The 18,955-nt window shown below is 47.1% G+C and overlaps 5 protein-coding genes across 5 annotated transcripts; 3 read left to right on the top strand and 2 right to left on the bottom strand.

The window, feature by feature from the left end:
• The first annotated feature begins 4,873 nt into the window (after positions 1-4,873).
• On the top strand, positions 4,874-9,965 carry LOC128731287 (phytanoyl-CoA dioxygenase domain-containing protein 1). The gene is made up of 3 exons (XM_053824395.1): positions 4,874-5,004; positions 8,305-8,861; positions 9,281-9,965. The coding sequence occupies exons 1-3, from the start codon at positions 4,981-4,983 to the stop codon at positions 9,561-9,563; spliced, it is 864 nt and encodes a 287-aa protein (XP_053680370.1). The 5' UTR covers positions 4,874-4,980; the 3' UTR covers positions 9,564-9,965.
• A 532-nt stretch (positions 9,966-10,497) lies between these two features.
• Positions 10,498-11,453, bottom strand: LOC128731844 (omega-amidase NIT2-like). The gene has a single exon (XM_053824991.1). The coding sequence runs from the start codon at positions 11,421-11,423 to the stop codon at positions 10,590-10,592; it is 834 nt and encodes a 277-aa protein (XP_053680966.1). The 5' UTR covers positions 11,424-11,453; the 3' UTR covers positions 10,498-10,589.
• Positions 11,454-13,116: 1,663 nt separating this feature from the next.
• Positions 13,117-14,240, top strand: LOC128720421 (omega-amidase NIT2-like). Its single transcript, XM_053814090.1, has 2 exons — positions 13,117-13,455; positions 13,541-14,240. Exons 1-2 carry the CDS (start codon positions 13,117-13,119, stop codon positions 14,027-14,029), a joined length of 828 nt encoding a protein of 275 aa, XP_053670065.1. The 3' UTR covers positions 14,030-14,240.
• An 847-nt stretch (positions 14,241-15,087) lies between these two features.
• LOC128720420 (omega-amidase NIT2-like) lies at positions 15,088-16,250 on the top strand. The gene is made up of 2 exons (XM_053814089.1): positions 15,088-15,164; positions 15,230-16,250. Exons 1-2 carry the CDS (start codon positions 15,146-15,148, stop codon positions 16,066-16,068), a joined length of 858 nt encoding a protein of 285 aa, XP_053670064.1. The 5' UTR covers positions 15,088-15,145; the 3' UTR covers positions 16,069-16,250.
• Positions 16,251-16,398: 148 nt separating this feature from the next.
• Positions 16,399-18,446, bottom strand: LOC128720419 (phenylalanine--tRNA ligase beta subunit). Its single transcript, XM_053814088.1, has 3 exons — positions 18,335-18,446; positions 18,046-18,259; positions 16,399-17,970 (listed from the first exon to the last, which is right to left on the bottom strand). The coding sequence occupies exons 1-3, from the start codon at positions 18,390-18,392 to the stop codon at positions 16,470-16,472; spliced, it is 1,773 nt and encodes a 590-aa protein (XP_053670063.1). The 5' UTR covers positions 18,393-18,446; the 3' UTR covers positions 16,399-16,469.
• Positions 18,447-18,955: the final 509 nt, after the last annotated feature.

The raw sequence follows: 18,955 nt of genomic DNA, 5'->3' as shown, positions 1-18,955 counted from the left end.
CACATACGCACGTGCACACACACACACACGCTCCAGCTGCACCAGAGGATCGACGCGCAGAGATGACTCGAATCGACTGCTCTCCCATCGAGGGTTCGAGCCCAAATGAAGCCCGGCGCGATGGTGCACGAGCATAAGTATCTCGATTGGGGCCCTGGCTGTGGGCTCTCGTGTGTGTGTGTGTGCTTTTTTTTTCTATCTCCTTCCCTTTCTCCAGGTGCCAGATCGGTGCGTCTTCCTCTTCCCGCAGACTCTGGCCACTGATGATCGCGTCGAAAGGAGGGAGACTCAGCGCGATCGCGAATGGCGCTTAGATTTTCAGCCTCGAGCTCGAGAAGTTTGAAAATCGTCCACCTAGCCCATCCAGCTCAGCCGTCCTTCGGCGGGAGGGGACAGCGTGGACAAACAATGAGGTAGCACAAAAATTAGGCTTCCGGTTTTGGAAAAAAAAAGCGCCAACGGAAGGCTCACGATCGAAACCCATAGAGGCAAAATTAATAGAAACAACAAGAGCGCCACAAGAAGAAGCAGAAGCAGAAGAAAATGCCACCCCAAAAAAAAGGAAGGGGAAGCGAACTAACCTTGAGCAGGTTTTGGCTTCGAAAGGGAAGCCACCAGCCAGCATCCATCAGTGGCGAGACCGATCCGATTGCATTCGATTTGCATCGAGCCACGATCGGGGGTGCCCGCGTAAATGTCACGGCCCGGCCCGGTGCGATCCTCTTCCCTCGTGTAATGGCCGTGAACCGGGTGCTGGGTGTTGGGTGCGAAAAAAAAGCCCCCTTTTCCACCAGCAAAAGGGAGCCCGTGTCGTGATCGATCGTGGAGGACCGATCCGTTCTTGCAACCGTTAGAATGCGCGACCGGAACTCACGATCGCGGTTCGCTCGATCGTGCTGTTGCTTAAGAGTGGATGGTTGGGAGAGAAGAGAAACCACGGGAAGGGCAGGGTGGGTGGGAAATAGGGGCGGAAAATAACAGGTGCATCGGGCGGCCCAAGACGGCCGGTTTCCCAAGAACGCCAACCATTCAATGCAAATTCTCGACCCGTCCGCATCTCAGGCAGCCCGTTAATCTAGGACTTTGGCGCCGTTGGGCCGTGGAAAAACGTTCTTTGTTCGGGTACCAGCTCGGGGTCGGAAAAGCGGACGATGGTGCATTCTTTCGCCAAGATGCCACCCTTTAGACCGGGCCCGGTTGCACCATTCCGCGGTTAATTTATCTCTCCCAACGGGCTGCACGAAACGCTTCGTTTGTGCAGCCAACCCCAAACGGTAAACAAAATGACGATTGAGGGTAAGCTAACTATGCAACTCACCCTTGGAAACCTGGCTCGGAGTGTCCTTTTTGCTTCATTAAAAAAGGAAATTACAGTTCGGTCACATCCTTCCTTCCATCAGCGTGCGTCATCGTTCCACGCACTTATCAATCCGTTCCCGCCCGGTTGTTTTCTTTCCAGCTTCGTAGCGCCATTAGGCTGCACTTTGCTTTCGCTCCTTCTCTCTCTCTCTCTCTCTTTCTCTCTTTCTCTGTCTTCTGTTTCCCATCGTGCCATCGCTCTTTGGTAGATGGAAAAACGGAAACCGTTGTCTAAAATTAGTCTCATCCGGTCTAACGAGCTCCCTCGGGCTTCCCAACCCTCTCCGTGGAAGGCACCCATCACGCCCGGCAGCCTAACGCCACTTTTGCCCTCACACCAGCCTTTTTACCAAACAGATTTTCCACCCGATCGAACACCCGATCAACCGCTGGGTGAGGATTTTGTTTGTTAAAATGTAGGACAGATGCATTGTCGGCGGATCGATCGACGATCGCCGGTTGCTGGCTGATTCACAACGTGTGTGTGTATGTGTGTTTGTGGGCTGGTGCTTGACGGACACGCTTTTACTATCGAGCCGGTAGGGCAGAAAATCGACGTGTCGTGTTGGGGAAGAAGCCCGCTGGCGAGCCTAATTTCAAGCGCACCGACAAAAGGGCCAGTTTCGCTCGTTACCCAACGCTGATTTGGTGAAGGGAAATTTTGACTCAATAGACAATTGAACAACGGCGGATGAGGGTGCTGGTGTGTCGCAAGGGCGATGTGTCGAGAGCTGGGATGAGTGAGCAGTTGCAGTGGCGTTGTGAAGGCAATCGACATTTTGTTAAACGCAGAAACGTGCTCGTGTCTCATAATCTGATTTTAGATGCTAGCCGCAGGAACTACTCACATTCTAAAGTGCACAGCTATGCATTGGCGATTAAAGTTTGAGATTTTACCTTGACCGATTGCAGCAGTCGCAGCAGGAATAGAAGATGATGCTCGTGGCTGTTTATTTCCGGCAATATGGAACAACGGCGCTGCATCCTGACGAAGGTCTCCACCAAACGGTAGGGAGTACTTCCCGTGCCCATAATCATCATAAAGAACCGTTTTGTTGTCAGATATCAGCAGATAGACGCCACGCCGTTACCGGTGGCCTTTGCTTCCGGAAAGATCATTACAGAGAGATCTATGCACGACAGGATGCCACTTTGGTTGTGAGGTTTATGGGTCTTCTCCAACCGAAGTGGTAAACAAAATGATTAGACATTTTTATCGCATATGAACTATTAAACGAAAATAATAAACCCTTTGGCTTCACATCCAATCATTATCAACATGAGCATAGCCAGCACATTGCGTCATACAAAAGACTGAACTATATTTAGTATATTAGAAACCCACCACCTTTTCACATTCGCGTTTAACGTTCTGTAAAATAGTAATATAAAAATACATTATTGAGCTTTATTTTTTATCTAAAATTTAGATTCTAAATCGATGATGATGTGATTATATAATGTTCTCTAATATTGAGCGTAACCTCGTGCCCCATGTTATGTTGCCTGCTGAATGAACTATTTATGCCGTTTTTTTACAATTTTTTTCGGGCTTGCTGGTCTATTTTAATGAATAAAAAATTGTGATAACTTTTACAACAACCCAATGCACGGTAGTGCACTTCTCAACTCACTTCTCATCGCCTTCAAAGTGAGCGTGAGATTTACCTTAAGCGAACGTATGCTTCTCACTTTCATCTCACGACCGGCCGTTTTATTCTCACCAAGTTGCATTTTCTCAACTTTACTCATCATTATTTGCTCTCTTGAAAATAATGCGTTCTCAGAAACACGAAGTGCGTGCGTTGTTCCGAAAATTCCCTTTTATGGCTGGTGCTGCGCCGTATTTTTGCGAATGTTTTTGTTTATTTACCTGTACCTACGGTCTTTATTATTTGTTGTTGATTTTTATAGCCTTTCAGGTAAGAAACCCAAATATTTCTTCTAATATTGTTTATCTTAAGCAAGTGCATTGTTATAGACAACAAGGTAAACAAGGAATAAAAGGCTATGGATTACCTTATACAATAATAAAAAAAAATGTTTTACAGTAATAATGCTATACAGTTAAAAGTAATATACGTATATTAGTGAAGAAATATTGTAGCAATTTCATCGCTGTTTTCATAGCGATAAAACACAATTTACGAATATAACCTTCAGCTGTTTATTGATACGAAAAGGTTCGTTATAATTTCTCCAATCTCCTATACGCCTATCGCATACAAACACCTAGTTTCGATACATTTCCACCAGCTAATCATTCCTAAGGGAGGCAACAATGTAAATTGTGATAAGTACACTTCACGGTACCGCAGGCCAAATAGAAGGTGCTTCATCAATGATCATTAAGGGATTAAAACAGCCACATTTGAATAAATACAATGCTCGTGTCAGCGCACCGAAACGGCACACATTTCTGCACGCATACCAGCCCCAGATGTAACGGATGAACTAAACGATTCAGCGTTGGATTGAATGCACCGTGCAAAATTTCGATGCAATGAACTGCATTTTCGATCGCGCCTGGAGGGCGATCGACGCGAATGGTTAATTACGCATAACAGATGAGTTTTTTCTATTAGTGAGATGAAGGAGCAAAAAACGCGAACACCATCTCGCGAGCAGCGAAACGTAAATAAACAATGATCATCTCGCATTGTGTCGGAAAATGGTTTACTCCTTGACTTTGTCTTACGCTCTTTCTCACTCTATGGATAAAGGATTGGTTCAGCGCCCTGCACTCACGTCGACAAGTGATTTAGCAGGGTTGGAAGAAAGATTGGAAGGTTATTCTATGTAATCTATTGTATTTCTGTGCTGTTTTTAATCGTTTTGTATTTTCGTTCAATTATATTTATTTGGTTTAAAATTAATTTCGATAAGCATCGTAATTTCTTTTGAGTATACAATATATACTCTCACGAACGTTTCAATTTTTTTGTTTATCATGTTTATTTTTCAATTTTCGTAATTCTTCACCAAACTAATGCTGTAAATTATCAATTTGTCATTTGCTCTTTGCCCCACCGATCGATAAGGCAATACATTAGCTCATTGGCAGCAAAAATAAACTAACGATCGGATGTTGCCTCATGCTTAACAAACCCTGCCAACGATCGCCCCGGCTCTCGCGTTTTCACCGTTCGCTCTCAGTGCGCTAGTTCGACCGATCGAGGGAAAAAGAGAGAAAGCAAAACGCGCAAACCCTCGCGGGTGAAAGAGACGAATCGCGTTGTTGTTATTTGCGACTTTGACCATTGAGCATAAAACCCTGCCGGCGATCTGCGCCACGCCGTATTACCGATCGCTTATTCGCGCAGACAGGATCGCGTCCGTTTCTCATAATTTGTCCTGAAGTGAAGCTACCGTGAAGCTCGGTGTAACGCGTGTGGACATTATCGCTAGCAGATAAGAGAGTGTTTCTATTTGTGCATTTGTGTCGTGACTTCGATCTTCGACATTCTCGCCAGTGAACCGATAAGACAATCGCCCGACAAGTGGACAAGAAATTGTGTCCCTTGTGGAACTTTCTCGTTCACGGATTCACAGGACCGTTCCGGTCGAAAGCTGCTAGAACCTCTATCGTGCGTTCCTGAGCATTTTACACATTCTCACCAGATGAGGAACCTCCTGATCGATCAGGTAAGCCCGGTTCGCCCGCCCCAAAAGTCGGCACCTAAAATTAGAAACCGTGTGCAATTTCGCGGACCAAAACCCGTGGAGGGACACTCCACGGTACCTCCTGCTCCGGAACCACTCCCGGCCGGTGGCTGGCACCGGGTGTTTAAGGGGCAGGAATAAATAACATGACGCGGCTGCATTCCTGGCCCGTGAGAAAAACAAATCAACCCCACTCGGTGGCCCGGGATGGACACTTCGCCCGAACCGGACTCAGTGGTGGGTGGGGTGTACTCACCTCTCTGCCGAAAAATTCACACACACACACACACACACACACACAAACAGACATCTCGACCGGTTTTCGGAACGACGGGAGATTCGACGGGGCTAAAAATAAGGTGTTTAGCGTTGCGGTCGCTTTTCGCTTTTCGCCACCCACCCACTCTAAAGAATGCTCCCGTTCCGGGTCAGAACCTAGCCACCGGAAAAAAACCGTCACCCGTCAGTTCAATCCAGTGACATAATCCGGCACATTCGAAATGTTACTCAGCGAAATCACCGATCACGGAGTATCGATCGATCGGGCCTCCTTATGCGCACCGTGGCCAATCCTTCGGAGGAAGGAGGGGGAAGAGGGGGGGGTGGAAGAGCCGGACGAACGGTGCGAGGCCGTGACCGTATAAGGAAAAACCTCGTCAGTCAGCGCCCGGGGTCGGGTTGCGGGTAATAATAATTGAATTTTAATGAACCGATCGTCGCCCGCCGAGCGTCGTAACGGTTTCCGGGCGCTTTCGCCATCGTGTGATGAGATGGCTGGTTGGGGGGGGGGGAGGGAGGGGGGAGGGTAGGACGAACACCCCTCCGAGAGGGGCGCTTTCCCAAAATGCCGGTGGGCCGTGGAAATGGAGCCCCACTCACCAATGGACGCTGGACAATGGCCAACGTCAAGCCACCACTAACGGAAGGTTGATGATTTTTCCTTTTGTTTCTGGTGCGTTGCTGCCCTTGAGGCGTGCAGGCCAATGTGTGTGTGTGTGTGTGTGTGTGTGTGTGTTCGTGTCCATGTGGCTGCGTGTGTTAAGGGAAGCGTGCAGGTGAAAATGTATATTTTCCTTCGCACCACCCGTTTGCGGTGTGCCATTTTCACGCACCCCAGCCGCGCTTTTATATATTATGCGCCATCACGCGCAGAGACAGCCGGCGATCGATCGCGCGCTTCGATCACGGCGCTATGATTCACTCTGTTTCACACACCTAACCGTAGACAGGAGCCATGAGCGAAGAGGTTGCATCTCAACCGATGTATGCTCGATATGTCGATCACGGGCGTGTGGGTGGTGCGGTTTGTGGATCCATTCACGCGCGGCATGAGGAAGTGATAACTTTTCCTCGTGCGCCTGTCGTTATGGCGCAATGTGCGCGTGTGTCCGCGACGCGGGCTGGGTGTGAAAAGTGTGCTGTCGGCAATTTATTCTATTTATGCGTGAGTGGGCACGTTTGCATTCCTGCGCGCGTCGATCCGTTTGCTGGCCAGCGTTGGGCTGAAGCTGATTTAAATTGCCACGAATAAGCTGAATTGGTAACGAATCGGGCGTTGGTGCTGGTTTTGGAGACCGCCGGAATGTGCCACAATCAGAGTACCATTTGTCGAACCTTGACCTTTTTGTGTTTGAGCTCTAACGGACATCGAACCGCGGGAAGTCGCAATTTTAGAACCTTCGAAGGTATTGACGATTGAATATTGACGAGGAAGGTAGCTTGATTCCTCAATAAGAAACCCTCCAAGACCACGATCGTTGCAAATACTGGGTACTCCAACGGAAAGTGCTTCCTGAAATCCTGCACAACTTATCAAACCACAAGTTCCAACTTCCGTCCTTGCGTTTATTATCAATGCAATGAGACGTCATAGGAACCACGTCTCATTTGTGACCTTGGAAACAGCTCAATGGAAGGGCCATGCCGTCCACGTCCCGAAATAGTCTGTGCAATCTATTCCAGTCCGCTTCGAGGTGCACTCTACTTTCCAGGAATGTCGTCATATCTATATCTAATATTTGTTCTTCAGATAGGAAGGAACGTGTTTGCTGTTCGACCTCCAATAGCTCTGCGTTACTCAGAAAAGGAAGCATATGCAAGAATAGAATTGCTAGAGTGGTGTACTTTTTTCCGGCGTCCATTCGGACCTTCTCTCAGATAACGGCTATCAGCAAATGCTGACTCAATGTTTATATTTTATGAATGATTCGAAATGCTATACTGTGATTTTTCTCTATTTTTATCTACGATACTCGAGAGTTTACGCCGATACTGAACCATAGGATGACGCTGCGAAAGAAAATATAATCAAATAGCCCACTGTTGATCATTCTCAAGACGCTAAAGAATAATGCGTTCTTTATCGGTTCATCATCCCTTCGGAAACGCTCCCCCCAGACAGCTGTTCGAATTTGGCCACAACAACATTCGCCTATGAATAATCTGCGTATTTGCGGAACGTGACATTCACGAACGGCTTAGTCACACAACTCGCCGGGCTGCAGCATCCCTAACCCGATTTGGTGGTGAATGCTCACCCGAATTATCTCAACCAATGGGAATGGAACGGTACAATGACTCGCGAGTGCCACGTCACCGTGTGATCGCATTTTCCGTCCCGTGTTCGCGCACGTTTTGTGCAGGCAAATGGCGAAAACTGAAACCATCCCCTTTACCCTACACTGTCAATGGTGGCTTGTGGCTTAATTTATTTCGGACGAGTTTTTAATTATAACACAAAATATGAACGCATCCGCGAGCGACCGAGAAGAGCGGCAAATGCAACACACGGACGTGATGCAACGTGGTCGAAAATTTCAACCGTTGCAGCGCAAATGCCGGGAGTAACAAAAAAAAAAAAAAAAGACTTCCACTGAGAGGACGCAACGACGCAAAAAAACGGCGTCCTCGGAAACGCGCGAGGGTGGAATAAGAGGGTTTTTTTGTTATTTTTAAACCAACCAAGAAAAGGCGATCGACGCACACGATCAACATGCCGCCGCTCGACGTCGATTATCCTCCGAGGCGTTCGTCTGGTGGGCACGTTTTTTTATGCTGGCTTTCTTCTTCTTCTTCTTCTTCTTCGCGGGTAGTCTGCTTTCGTGGCGTCATGGTTGTAAATCTATCGAGCGCGCACTTGAAGCTGATCACGCGAGGGCGATGATCAACGAGTGAACTTTGGTACCGCACGTGACGTCGGAATTTCCCACACAGCCTTTCGATTCTCATTCTCTCTCTCTCTCTCTCTCTCTTTCTCTCGCTCTCTAATGCCCGTTTTTACAGGTCCGCGAGGACGGGTTCGCTGTGATCGATGACTTTCTGACACCGGAAGAGGTGCGCGAGTTGCATCAGGTCGGGAGGAATCTGCACCAGGACGCGCCAAAGGACGAACGTAAGGTGTTTAACGCGAACGCAGGTGGCAAGTCGGCGCAAAGTCGTGAGCGGTACTTCCTCGAGAGTGCGGATAAGGTGCGATACTTCTTCGAAGAGGGTGCCGTCGGTGAAACAGGCGAGTTGCTCGTCGATCCAGCGATCGCCCTCAATAAGGTGGGCCATGCGCTGCATTCGCAACATCCTGCCTTCGAGGGGATCACGTTTTCGAACCGCGTGAAGGAGGTTTGCTGGCAGCTTGGCTTCCGGAAGCCGGCCGTGGCGCAGAGTATGTACATCTTCAAGAATCCCGGTATCGGTGGTGAAGTGAAACCGCACCAGGATGCGACGTACCTGTACACGGAACCGAGCACGACGGTGGGCTTTTGGATACCGCTTGAGGATGCCACGCTCCAGAATGGATGTCTGCACTTTATTAAGGGTTCACACAGAAGCGGCGTCCATCGGCGGTGAGTTGCGAGTGTTGTAGATGTGCCATTAGATGGCGAGGATTGGCTCGTTTTAGTCGCGGTTGAATTTTGAAACAAATATGGAAAAGTACAAGTTCTTCCTGGAGATCACGATAAGTGTCTAACTCTTCATACTGTAGTTGTGATCAGCTTGCATTATCCGTTCAATCACCAGATGTTTTCGATCGCTTCTCGCTTCAAAATTTCCATACAACTTCTTCGGCCACTTTCTCCAAAAAAAAACCTCAATGAAACCTCAAAGAAACCTCTCCTCCTCTTTTCGCTCCATAGCGAACCAATTACAAAAGCGATAAAATTCCAAATACATTCCAAAATTAGACTCTACGATGTACGCTCCAGAAACTACCGGAAGGCAGCTATAAGTTGGAACTAATTCTAACTCTTCTCATGGCCATCAGATGGATCCGTAACCCGGACAAGGGCGCCGACGATCTGCTAATCTACGACCGGCCCACCCCACTCTACCCACAGTCCAACTTCGTGGCCGTCCCAGTAAAGGCAGGCTCGTGCGTCCTCATCCACAGCCAGGTCGTACACCGGAGTGATGCGAACCGGTCCGACCACAGCCGGCACGCGTACACCTTCCACGTGATCGAAACCGAAGACTGTGAATATTCCAAAGAAAACTGGCTGCAACCGACCGAGGATCATCCGTTTCCGGTGCTGTACGAGCGGGACTAAAAAAGGGTGGCTTTATGTTTTGTTTTACTTTTGCGTTTTGTTGGGTTTTATCTAAGTGGATCGATCGGATTTGGAGAAGGCAAAGCCACGGAAAGGAGAGGGCAACCAAACGGCCAACCGAACGAATCTTTGTAGCATGTAAGACCCTTGAAGGAATCCCACTACCGCACTGTATATGTATATGGCTGCTTAACCCCATTACATGGTTGGGTTCAGTTCCGTAACCCATCCTGTAACGCTACTCCTCCGTGCCATAGATGTTTATCTACTCTTCTGCGATCGGCGCGATCAAGCATCCTCCACGTGTGAGTGAGTGTTTTTTTTTTGTTGTTTTCGTTTGTATTTCCTTCTTTTTTATGTCCACCTGGTCGCAAAACGCAACTGAATGTAATATACAATGTACCGGAGTACGAATAAAACACTATACTTGAAATCACAAACTGGCCGCCTTCTACCTTTTTCTTCCCGTTTCGGTACAATCGTTCGAAGTATAACTCCGCTCCGCTTTATTGTTTTTACAACAATGCCACGGTCATGCTCATTCGGGTGGAAATCCTCTTGCTAAGTGGCACTTTTTCTTTTTCCTAAGACGAAACCATAGTGTGCTAACAGCGAAAGACCCGTGGATCGCAACTTCTCACACACCAGTGGCCATCAGTTGTGGTAATGTCGCTTGCAAGTCTTGCAGGATTTTGACAACGCCATAAAACGATCACACCCGACACTAAATAATCACCTCAAAGAGCATATAGTACCTTTCTGTTTGAAGTTAAAAGGTACCCTAAAAGAGCTTGAAACAAAATGCGGTTAGATTTCACAAGTGCTTTTTACCAGTATATGCTAGAAAAAGTCTACGAAAATGCCTCTCAAATGATCAATCCTATGAAAACCTACGTGAATAATGCAGCGTATTGAAATAAAAATAATGTACAATATGCGGTAAATTTGTTTATTGAAATCTCTAAACCTTGAGGATCATAGAAATTTTTCTATTTAACAATGTTGAGCACACAACTCTTCCGAGGATCACTGTTTCGTCACTCGCAGCTCATAAAGATCGTTGCGCTTTTGCCGCAGCACTGGTATCTGCTGCCCAATGGTTTCGCACTCACCAGCATCCACATCAACGATCAGCAACTCCTGATCCTCACCAGCCTGGCACATAACTCGACCCCACGGATCACACATAAGCGTATGTCCGTATGCCACATACTCAGCCGTGGAATCGCGTGCAGGTGAAACAAGCGCCACGAACATCTGGTTGTCGAGGGCTCGAGCCCTGCCGAGTAACTCCCAATGCAGCGGTCCGGTGTAGGTATCAAAGGCCGACGGAAAGATGAGCATATCACATCCAAGCTGACGGTAGCAACTGGCCAACTCGGCGAACCGCTTATCCCAACAAATACCCAGCCCAATCCGGAGCTTCCCGACGGTGAATGTCGCCAGTCGAGATCCTGCCGTCAAGACAGCAGACTCCTGGAAGGTACACCGCCCAGGAATGTCTATATCGAATAGGTGCATCTTACGATACCGACACATCAGCTCACCCTTCGGTCCGAACACGGCACAGGTGTTGTACAGATGACTTCCTTCCCGCTCTGGGATCGTTCCTGCGACTATGTAGACTCCGAGTTCGGCAGCAACCTTTGCTAGGCTTGTGCTGGTTTCACCACGTGGGATCTCCTCTGCATGTCGACTAAACTCAGCTGCACTGTAGGGTGAATTGAAGCACTCGGGCAGGATGATCAGCTGAGCTCCACGGCCTTTTGCCACCCGGATCTGAGCGATGGCGTTCGCGATGTTCTGCTGTTTAGTTGGGTGACCGCGCAATTGCAGCAAAGCGACTCGCAACGTGGACATGACGAGAATTGGATGCACTTCAAGAGTTCGAGACGAGTTGTCGAGCGGACTGACTGGTCTGGATTGAGCTTGCGCTGGGATTTATACAGAGTTCCGAGCGGATTGTTGGAAGCTGGCTTATCGATATCGACCACACGGTGCACTTTTGCTGCACATCGATGCACAAATGGGCCAATCGTTGTGTAAACCGATCCCGGTAGTTGTTGAAAAGACGGCAATATTTGATAAGCCATCCTCTCCCGGGGGTTAGCCGAATGATTACGGCGGGAATCGGAGCAATTAGGGCCGAGACCCTGAAGTTCCGTTCACGCCATTAGCAGGAGATTGATCACGTAGTCTGCCGTGCATCAGAAGACGAATGGTAATTCAAATATGCTGTTTACGTGGAAGAACGTGCGTTGGTTGGCATAAAATTTGAAGCAAGTTTCTACACCAAAAACAGCTGTGGAACAAACATTTCCTTAGGTAATGATAGTTACTACATCCTATCTTCTAATCGGGCTTAACCATCCAGAACTCAAACAAATAGCATCGCCACTGTTTACCATCGGGTCCATTATCTGTTGCACAGTAATCAGTCAGGTTACGAGTTAACGAGCCAGGATTAAAAGTTTTCAAAATAAATTGTACTTAAGAAACCTTTGATAGTGTAGCAAGCGTATAGACGTTTGATAAACGATATCTCACCATTTGTAAATGATACATATTTTACATGGGCTAATTTTTATAATCTATCAATTATCATCTATCTCTTAAGGATTGTGTAGGATGTCTTTTCAATGCTCATTACTGTTAAATAAGGTTTATGTGCATTTGGAGAACAAATAGCAATATATCACGAAGATAATACTGCCTGATGTGTTACTTGCCCGTGCGTGAAATTTAGTTTTTTATGTTGCTGAAATGCTTTAATTTTTGCTTCAATTTATCTTCTTTTTTCCTCTTTACAAACTAATATGTTATATCAGGTTACGTCCTGTTTTATTGTTTCATTTTACAAAATTCCGATAGTGCTTTAATATGTGATAGTGTTGAATAATTTCGTCTAGATAGCAACACTCCTTCAAACAGTGTAGTGCCTTCGTTTATCAGTACCCGTTTTGCAAAATGGCCACACCAAGGACAACAACAGCCGTGCAGTCTGCTCGCAAGTAGTGTGTAACCTCTGACCTCGCGCAATACACATCCTTGCACATACTGTTTGCCACCGTTTTCGGCCACAACACCGGGCGTCAATTGGGAAGCGCTTGAAGGAATCATCAGCCTTTCGCATCACATCTCGCCTATCTCTTACCGTGCCAAGGACACAACAACTGTCGCAGATAATCGCAAAACCACACACGGAAACAGCCATCGCGCAAGGAGTGCGTAAACCCCACGTAGTGCTGGTGTGCGCAAATTCGCACATTCCCAGCCCGTAATGAGGTGATGTCAGCCATCAATCGACCGACGATCACACGACCATTACGAGCTCACGTCAAAACACAAATCAACTGTGGTCCCACTGTTGTCCCGGTCACCCGGTCGGTGTGTGGTTTCCGGGGGTCAGCGCTGATAGCGCGGACCGCAATCCGACCCGATCGAAACCCCATTCCGTGTGGTGTTAGTTTTCGGAAAGCCACCGATCGCGACACCGGGTGTTTCAGTGTGTGCTTGAATTTTGACCGCATTGTGTTGTGTTTCCATTGCAACGATGACGATCCGGATCGCTCTCATCCAGCTGCGTGTGGTGGACTCGAAGGAGAAAAACCTCAAGAACGCCGTCGATCTGATCCGGATCGCGAAGAAGGAGAAGGACGCAAATGTTGTCGTTCTGCCAGAGTGCTTCAATGCGCCCTACACGACTGAAACGCTGCGAGATGTAGCGGAAGAAATACCGGGTGGCGAGACGTGCCGGGCCCTGTCGGAAGCGGCCCGGACCTTCGGTGTTTACGTCATCGGTGGATCGATCGTGGAGACGTCCGGTGGCCGGCTGTACAACACCTGCACCGTTTGGGGCCCGGAAGGTGACCTAGCGGCGACCTATCGGAAGGTACGCAAAGCTCTTCGCTCTGTTGTGGGAGGTTTCATTTCACCTTGACTTCCTGATACTATTCTTGCTTTTCCTACGCCTGCAGGTGCACCTGTGTGACTCGAGCCTCAGTGGCAAAACGACGGTGGCTGAGACGAAGCTGTTTACGGCGGGAAACCAGTACGCCACGTTCACCGTTGGAGACACGCGGATCGGACTCGGCATCTGCTGGGACATGCGTTTTGCGGAGTTTGCCACCGCCTACCGAAAGAAAGGATGTGATCTGTTAATCTATCCGGCCGTTTGTGACGTGCCAACGGGCGAGCAACACTGGGAGTTGTTGGCAAAGGCGCGTGCTTTGGATAATCAGACGTTCGTTGCGTTCTGCTCGCCCGCCAGGGATACGCACGCGAAACTCATCCCGTACGGGCATTCGCTTGTGGTCGATCCGTGGGGAAGCGTCATTCAGCGGGCGACCGAGTTCCAAGAGATCGTCGTGGCGGATCTGGTGCTGAAGGACCTGTCCTTGGTGCGCCAGCGGATACCGGTGTTTGAGCAGAAGCGAACCGACATGTACGAGTTAAAGTTTGCTTAGACCTAGCGGTCGGTTTGCGGTCACATTTCGCGCGACCGTTGATTGCGCATTTTACGTAACCGGGAGATACTAGTTGCTTTTTTTTACTTAACTTTATAACATCTTATGTGTGGGTAATTGGCGTGTAACGCTCGTGTTCACGAAGTGTAAAATGTGTATCACTAAAGTGGGATTAGTTTGGCTCTTTTCGTGTGGCTTGAAATAAAATTAAACAAGCATCGTACTGGAATAGAAATAAATTTAAATGTTTCAGGGTATTCCTCATCGCTTCAAATTTCATGACTGAGGCATACAAAGGCGTACGTACAAAACTTATGTTGCTAATGAGATGTAAAATTCAATGCAAAATGTGATCTTATGCTCCAATAAAATTTATATGTTAAACAAATGATAAAGATATTTCATGAAATGGAATGAAAACCCGTAATGTACAAATCAATTTACATTGAGTATGCCGTTTTGCATGACTTTATTTCATGGGAGTTTCTCTTTCCTCCTTTGGTAATTTTAATACATGGCTCAATAAAAAGGCATAAATCTTCTATCCATATTTAGGTATCTCCATTTATTGAGACCATGAGAGAAGAGGCTCTCAAAACATGGTATATAATACAAATACGAACGGCTAAAAAGTCTGTAACGGCTACCTTTTTGAAAGCAGACTGACATAAAACATATGATTGTGTCATGTCAAATTGTGCGTAAGCAAGCATGTGATGTAATTATTTCCATTGTAAGTGTTATAAACTAATGGCTCTTTTTGTTATTGTTTAGCTTTGCCAGATAAATAAGTAAACAGTCAGATTATGGTGCGGCTGATTAAAGCATTGGTTAACCGACATCCGCTAGTTTGATAGTGACACGAGCTTGTGGAACTGATCCTGAAAGCAAACTCTTCGTAAAGCAATCGTGCCTTCCTTTGGTTCCATTCCTAGATCAGGTTAGTCGCTCGTCAGATTCCACGGTGTGATTTTCGGCAACTTTGCGTGTTTCGGTTGTGAAGAGAATTCAAATATATTCATCAGTACGTCACGTGTTCCTCTCATATAGCTAAATTTCTCTGCTACATCGAATCAAAAAGAAAATAAATATTTTACCATATTGCAACGGTTTTGTATGAACAAAATGGCACGCGGTAAGTTATACCTAATATGAGCCGCATAATGCAAATGTTTAACAGAATCCTCCGTTTTCCAATAGCCGGATTTCGTATTGCCTTGTTGCAGCTCAAAGTTGGCGCAAATAAGGCACAAAACATTGAGAATGCATTAACCAAAATCCGCTCAGCCGTGACGGACAAAGGCGCCCGGGTGGTAGCCCTTCCAGAATGCTTCAACTCACCCTACGGTACCAAACACTTTCCAGAGTATGCGGAGGAAGTTCCAACCGGTGAGACAAGCCGCAGTTTAGCCGCGATAGCAAAGGAGCTCGACATTTATCTTATTGGAGGTACGATCCCGGAGAGGTGTTCGACGGACAACAAACTATACAACACCTGCACCGTATGGTCACCGGATGGTGCGCTGATGGCAAAGTATAGAAAGATTCACCTTTTCGATATCAACATTCCCGGCGGAATCACCTTCCGCGAATCAGATGTATTGACGGGTGGAAACAAACTAGCAACGTTGGCCATCGATGGGGCAAAGATTGGCATTGGAATCTGCTACGACATTCGGTTCGATGAACTGGCCCGCCTGTACCGTAATCAGGGATGCGATATGTTGATCTTCCCGGGGGCATTCAACATGAAAACTGGCCCATTGCACTGGGAGCTATTGGCGCGAGGTCGTGCGAACGACACGCAGTCGTACGTTGCTACCATTTCACCGGCCCGAGATGCAGGTGCAGGTTATATTGCCTGGGGTCACTCAATGTTGGTCGACCCGTGGGCTAAGGTTATCGCCGAAGCAGGCGAGGACGAGGAAATGGTCGTTGCTGATGTGAATCTCCAGATGGTGGACGAAGTTCGTGCGCAGATTCCGATTTTCAGCCAACGTAGAACTGACCTCTACACAACAAACGCTTTAGAAAAGTAGTACCGCTTACGGAACGATGTTCTTTGTTGCCATTTTACCGTGACAGTTAAACTGTAAACGAGTTTTTTACGCATTTTTATGCATTTTATCTACATGAAACCGAAGATGTACACAAACTTGTAAAACAACGAAGAGGTATCCTCACAAATAAAACCTAGATTATGGTGATAGGTGCCACCATTTTTCCCCACATAAGATTAAAAAGGAATATGGCTCTATCTATTTTCACGTGCTGTATGAGATGAAATCAGATGTGCTAATCTTCGTGATTTAAAAACGGACCAAACATTTCGATTAGTACACTATTTTCAAACCAGTTTTCTAGCTATGTAGAGAATCAGCCAAGGAAAATCATCTCCGTCTTTATTTGTTTTCTGCTTTAAACGACCTCATCATCAGTTTTAGACGAAGTATTCCATATTGAACTCCACAACCGAGCATGGTGTGGTGAGTTCGAACGCTTGCAAAACAGTCGGATGCAGAACACCAATGCGACCGATCTCTGCTCCCTTGTACAGTACGGCAGCGCAGCGTCCCGGAAAGTACGCCGGGTCATCGCACGCGCGCAGATAGTATCCAGTTTCCTTGTCCCACTGCACTTCCAGCAGTTGCATCACGCGATCCAACAATCCGTGAACCACCTCAAACCCGGCCGTTTTATTGCAGTTCACGGCGCACACACGACGCTCGTTTTTCGCACCAACCTCCGCCTTACTGTCCGCCAGCACGACGTCGGACACCTCGAACAGCCTCAGCGGAAGTGGCATCTTGCGATTGGCCGCCAGGGTTTTCAACAAGCCCGGAATCAACGTTGTCCGAACCACCTGAAACTCGAGCGTCTTCGGGTTAGCGATGTGTACAGCCGGGATGCTGTCTATGCTGACGTTCATTTTCGTGGCAATATCATCGCGCGAACAAAGCGTAAAGGTAAGGCCCTCCGTGAAGCCGGCCTGAGCGATTTGCTCCCGCAGCTGCTCGGTTAGTTTATTCAGTGGGTACTGCTTAGCGATGTGCATCTTTGCCGGAAGCGTTTTTGGTATGCGGTTGTAGCCATACGCGATGGCTACATCCTCGTAAATATCGCACACGTGCAACATGTCATGCCGAGTGGGCGGAATTTCGACTTCCAGCGTGTCCGAATCCGTTTGCCGAGTCGGAAGCAGGCGGTTTAGCAGCTTTGCCATTTGTTCAGCCGATTCATTCAAACCGATGTAAGCATTTGTCTTGGCCACGGAGAGCGCTTCTTTGCGGAATGCCAAATCCGGATATTGTTGAGTTTCGCCCGAAGCAGTAACCACCTCACAGTACTCTACGGTAAACGGTTTCGCGCAATGTGACGAAAACATGCACACGAGCGTATCGAGAACGATGCGCGCCTTTGTCAGATCGGTGGCCGTACATTCGATGAAAACGTTCTTCGTTTTCAATGAAATCTTTGAATGGTCACCGTTAATGATGGGCGGCAACGAGAGAACCACGCCGTTCGCATCGTAAATCACCGGATAGACCGGGAAATCTCGAATAATGGGCAGGTATGCCTTCAGCTGCGCGTGCGTTGAGTAAAACTCCATCAGCTCTTCACCCGTCATCGCTTTCTCCTGATTTAGCGGGATGAACTTTATATCCTTCGGCGGTTTCGCGTCGTACGTAAACGGACCCTTAAGCGTGTCCAAATCGTGGGTCCCGATGGCTACCAGAGCACGCTTACGACAGATATTTTGGTGCAGTTTATCCTGCAGATCGATGAAACTGTCGTAACTGTCCTTGGTGAAAGTGATGTCACGCAGAACAGCTGCAACCGCGAAAGGGCGAACGCGATTAGTCTCACTCGTAACAATTAGCTTCTGCGGGGCAACTCCCTTGCCAACGGGAGCGACTTTGGTGAAGCGTGGAAATTTCATCCTATGAAGATAACAGACACGATTCGATCATACTTAGCTAACAAGTATGTTCTAATGTAGTAAAATATAATCTTACTTTCCTAGGAACACCTGCAAGCCCAGCACGAGCCCCTCGAGGCATAGAAGATCGTACCGATTAGCAGGTATATCAATACGATAGATTATCTCTTCAGATGCGTCCTTAGCGGCTTCAACCTGACCTTGCTCTTTTGTGATCATCTGCTTTTCCGTCGTAATCTCGTCCAGTTCGAGTCCAAACTCGAAACACAACTTTTGGAACTCATCGTCCGCTGAAAATGACAAACCGTTTTCATTGTAATCGTTCTACTCATGTTCGACGTGCCGTTCCGCAAAATTCAACTAACTGTATGTTTTTCCAAGTGCTTTGAACAGCAGGTCACGTTTCACACCGACTGTTGGCATTATGGTTTAATACCAAAATCGATCCGTAGTGCAATCAAAGATTCGTGCAGTCGGGCCGCTGAAAATAAGATTATTTATGCCACGTTATTTGAAGCGTTTTCTTCTTTTTGTTATTCATTCCGCCACAAGGATATAGCACACTTTGAAACATCTGCACATCAATTGTTAACAATCGTGTGCAATTGCACGCGGATTGCTAATAGATTTTTTGTTCACTCAGATATTAACATATTATATTACCGTACAAATAGAAATAAAATACCTTTAGCAAAAATAAATACACCGGTCAAAACAATCCTGCACAACTTCACAGACCCGCTGTATAGAAGTAAACGTCAATCTGTCATGCAATTTTAAATTCTTCAGAAGGAATTCTCAGGCCGCAGTTACAGATGAGCATGTAAAATTGAGGTGCAACGTATTCCAAGAATTGATTTGAACAAAAATAATCGTTGTTTTTCATTCTTTATCAAACACTAACGATTATCGATTCTCGAAGCCCATAGTTGATTTCAGTAGTTATAAAATTAGTTTAATGTTCCTTAAAAAAATTACTCAAAATG

This window comes from Anopheles nili, chromosome 2, assembly GCF_943737925.1.
Source record: "Anopheles nili chromosome 2, idAnoNiliSN_F5_01, whole genome shotgun sequence".
NCBI classification, from domain to species: Eukaryota; Metazoa; Arthropoda; class Insecta; order Diptera; family Culicidae; genus Anopheles; species Anopheles nili.
This window is presented reverse-complemented; position numbering and strand designations above follow the sequence as displayed.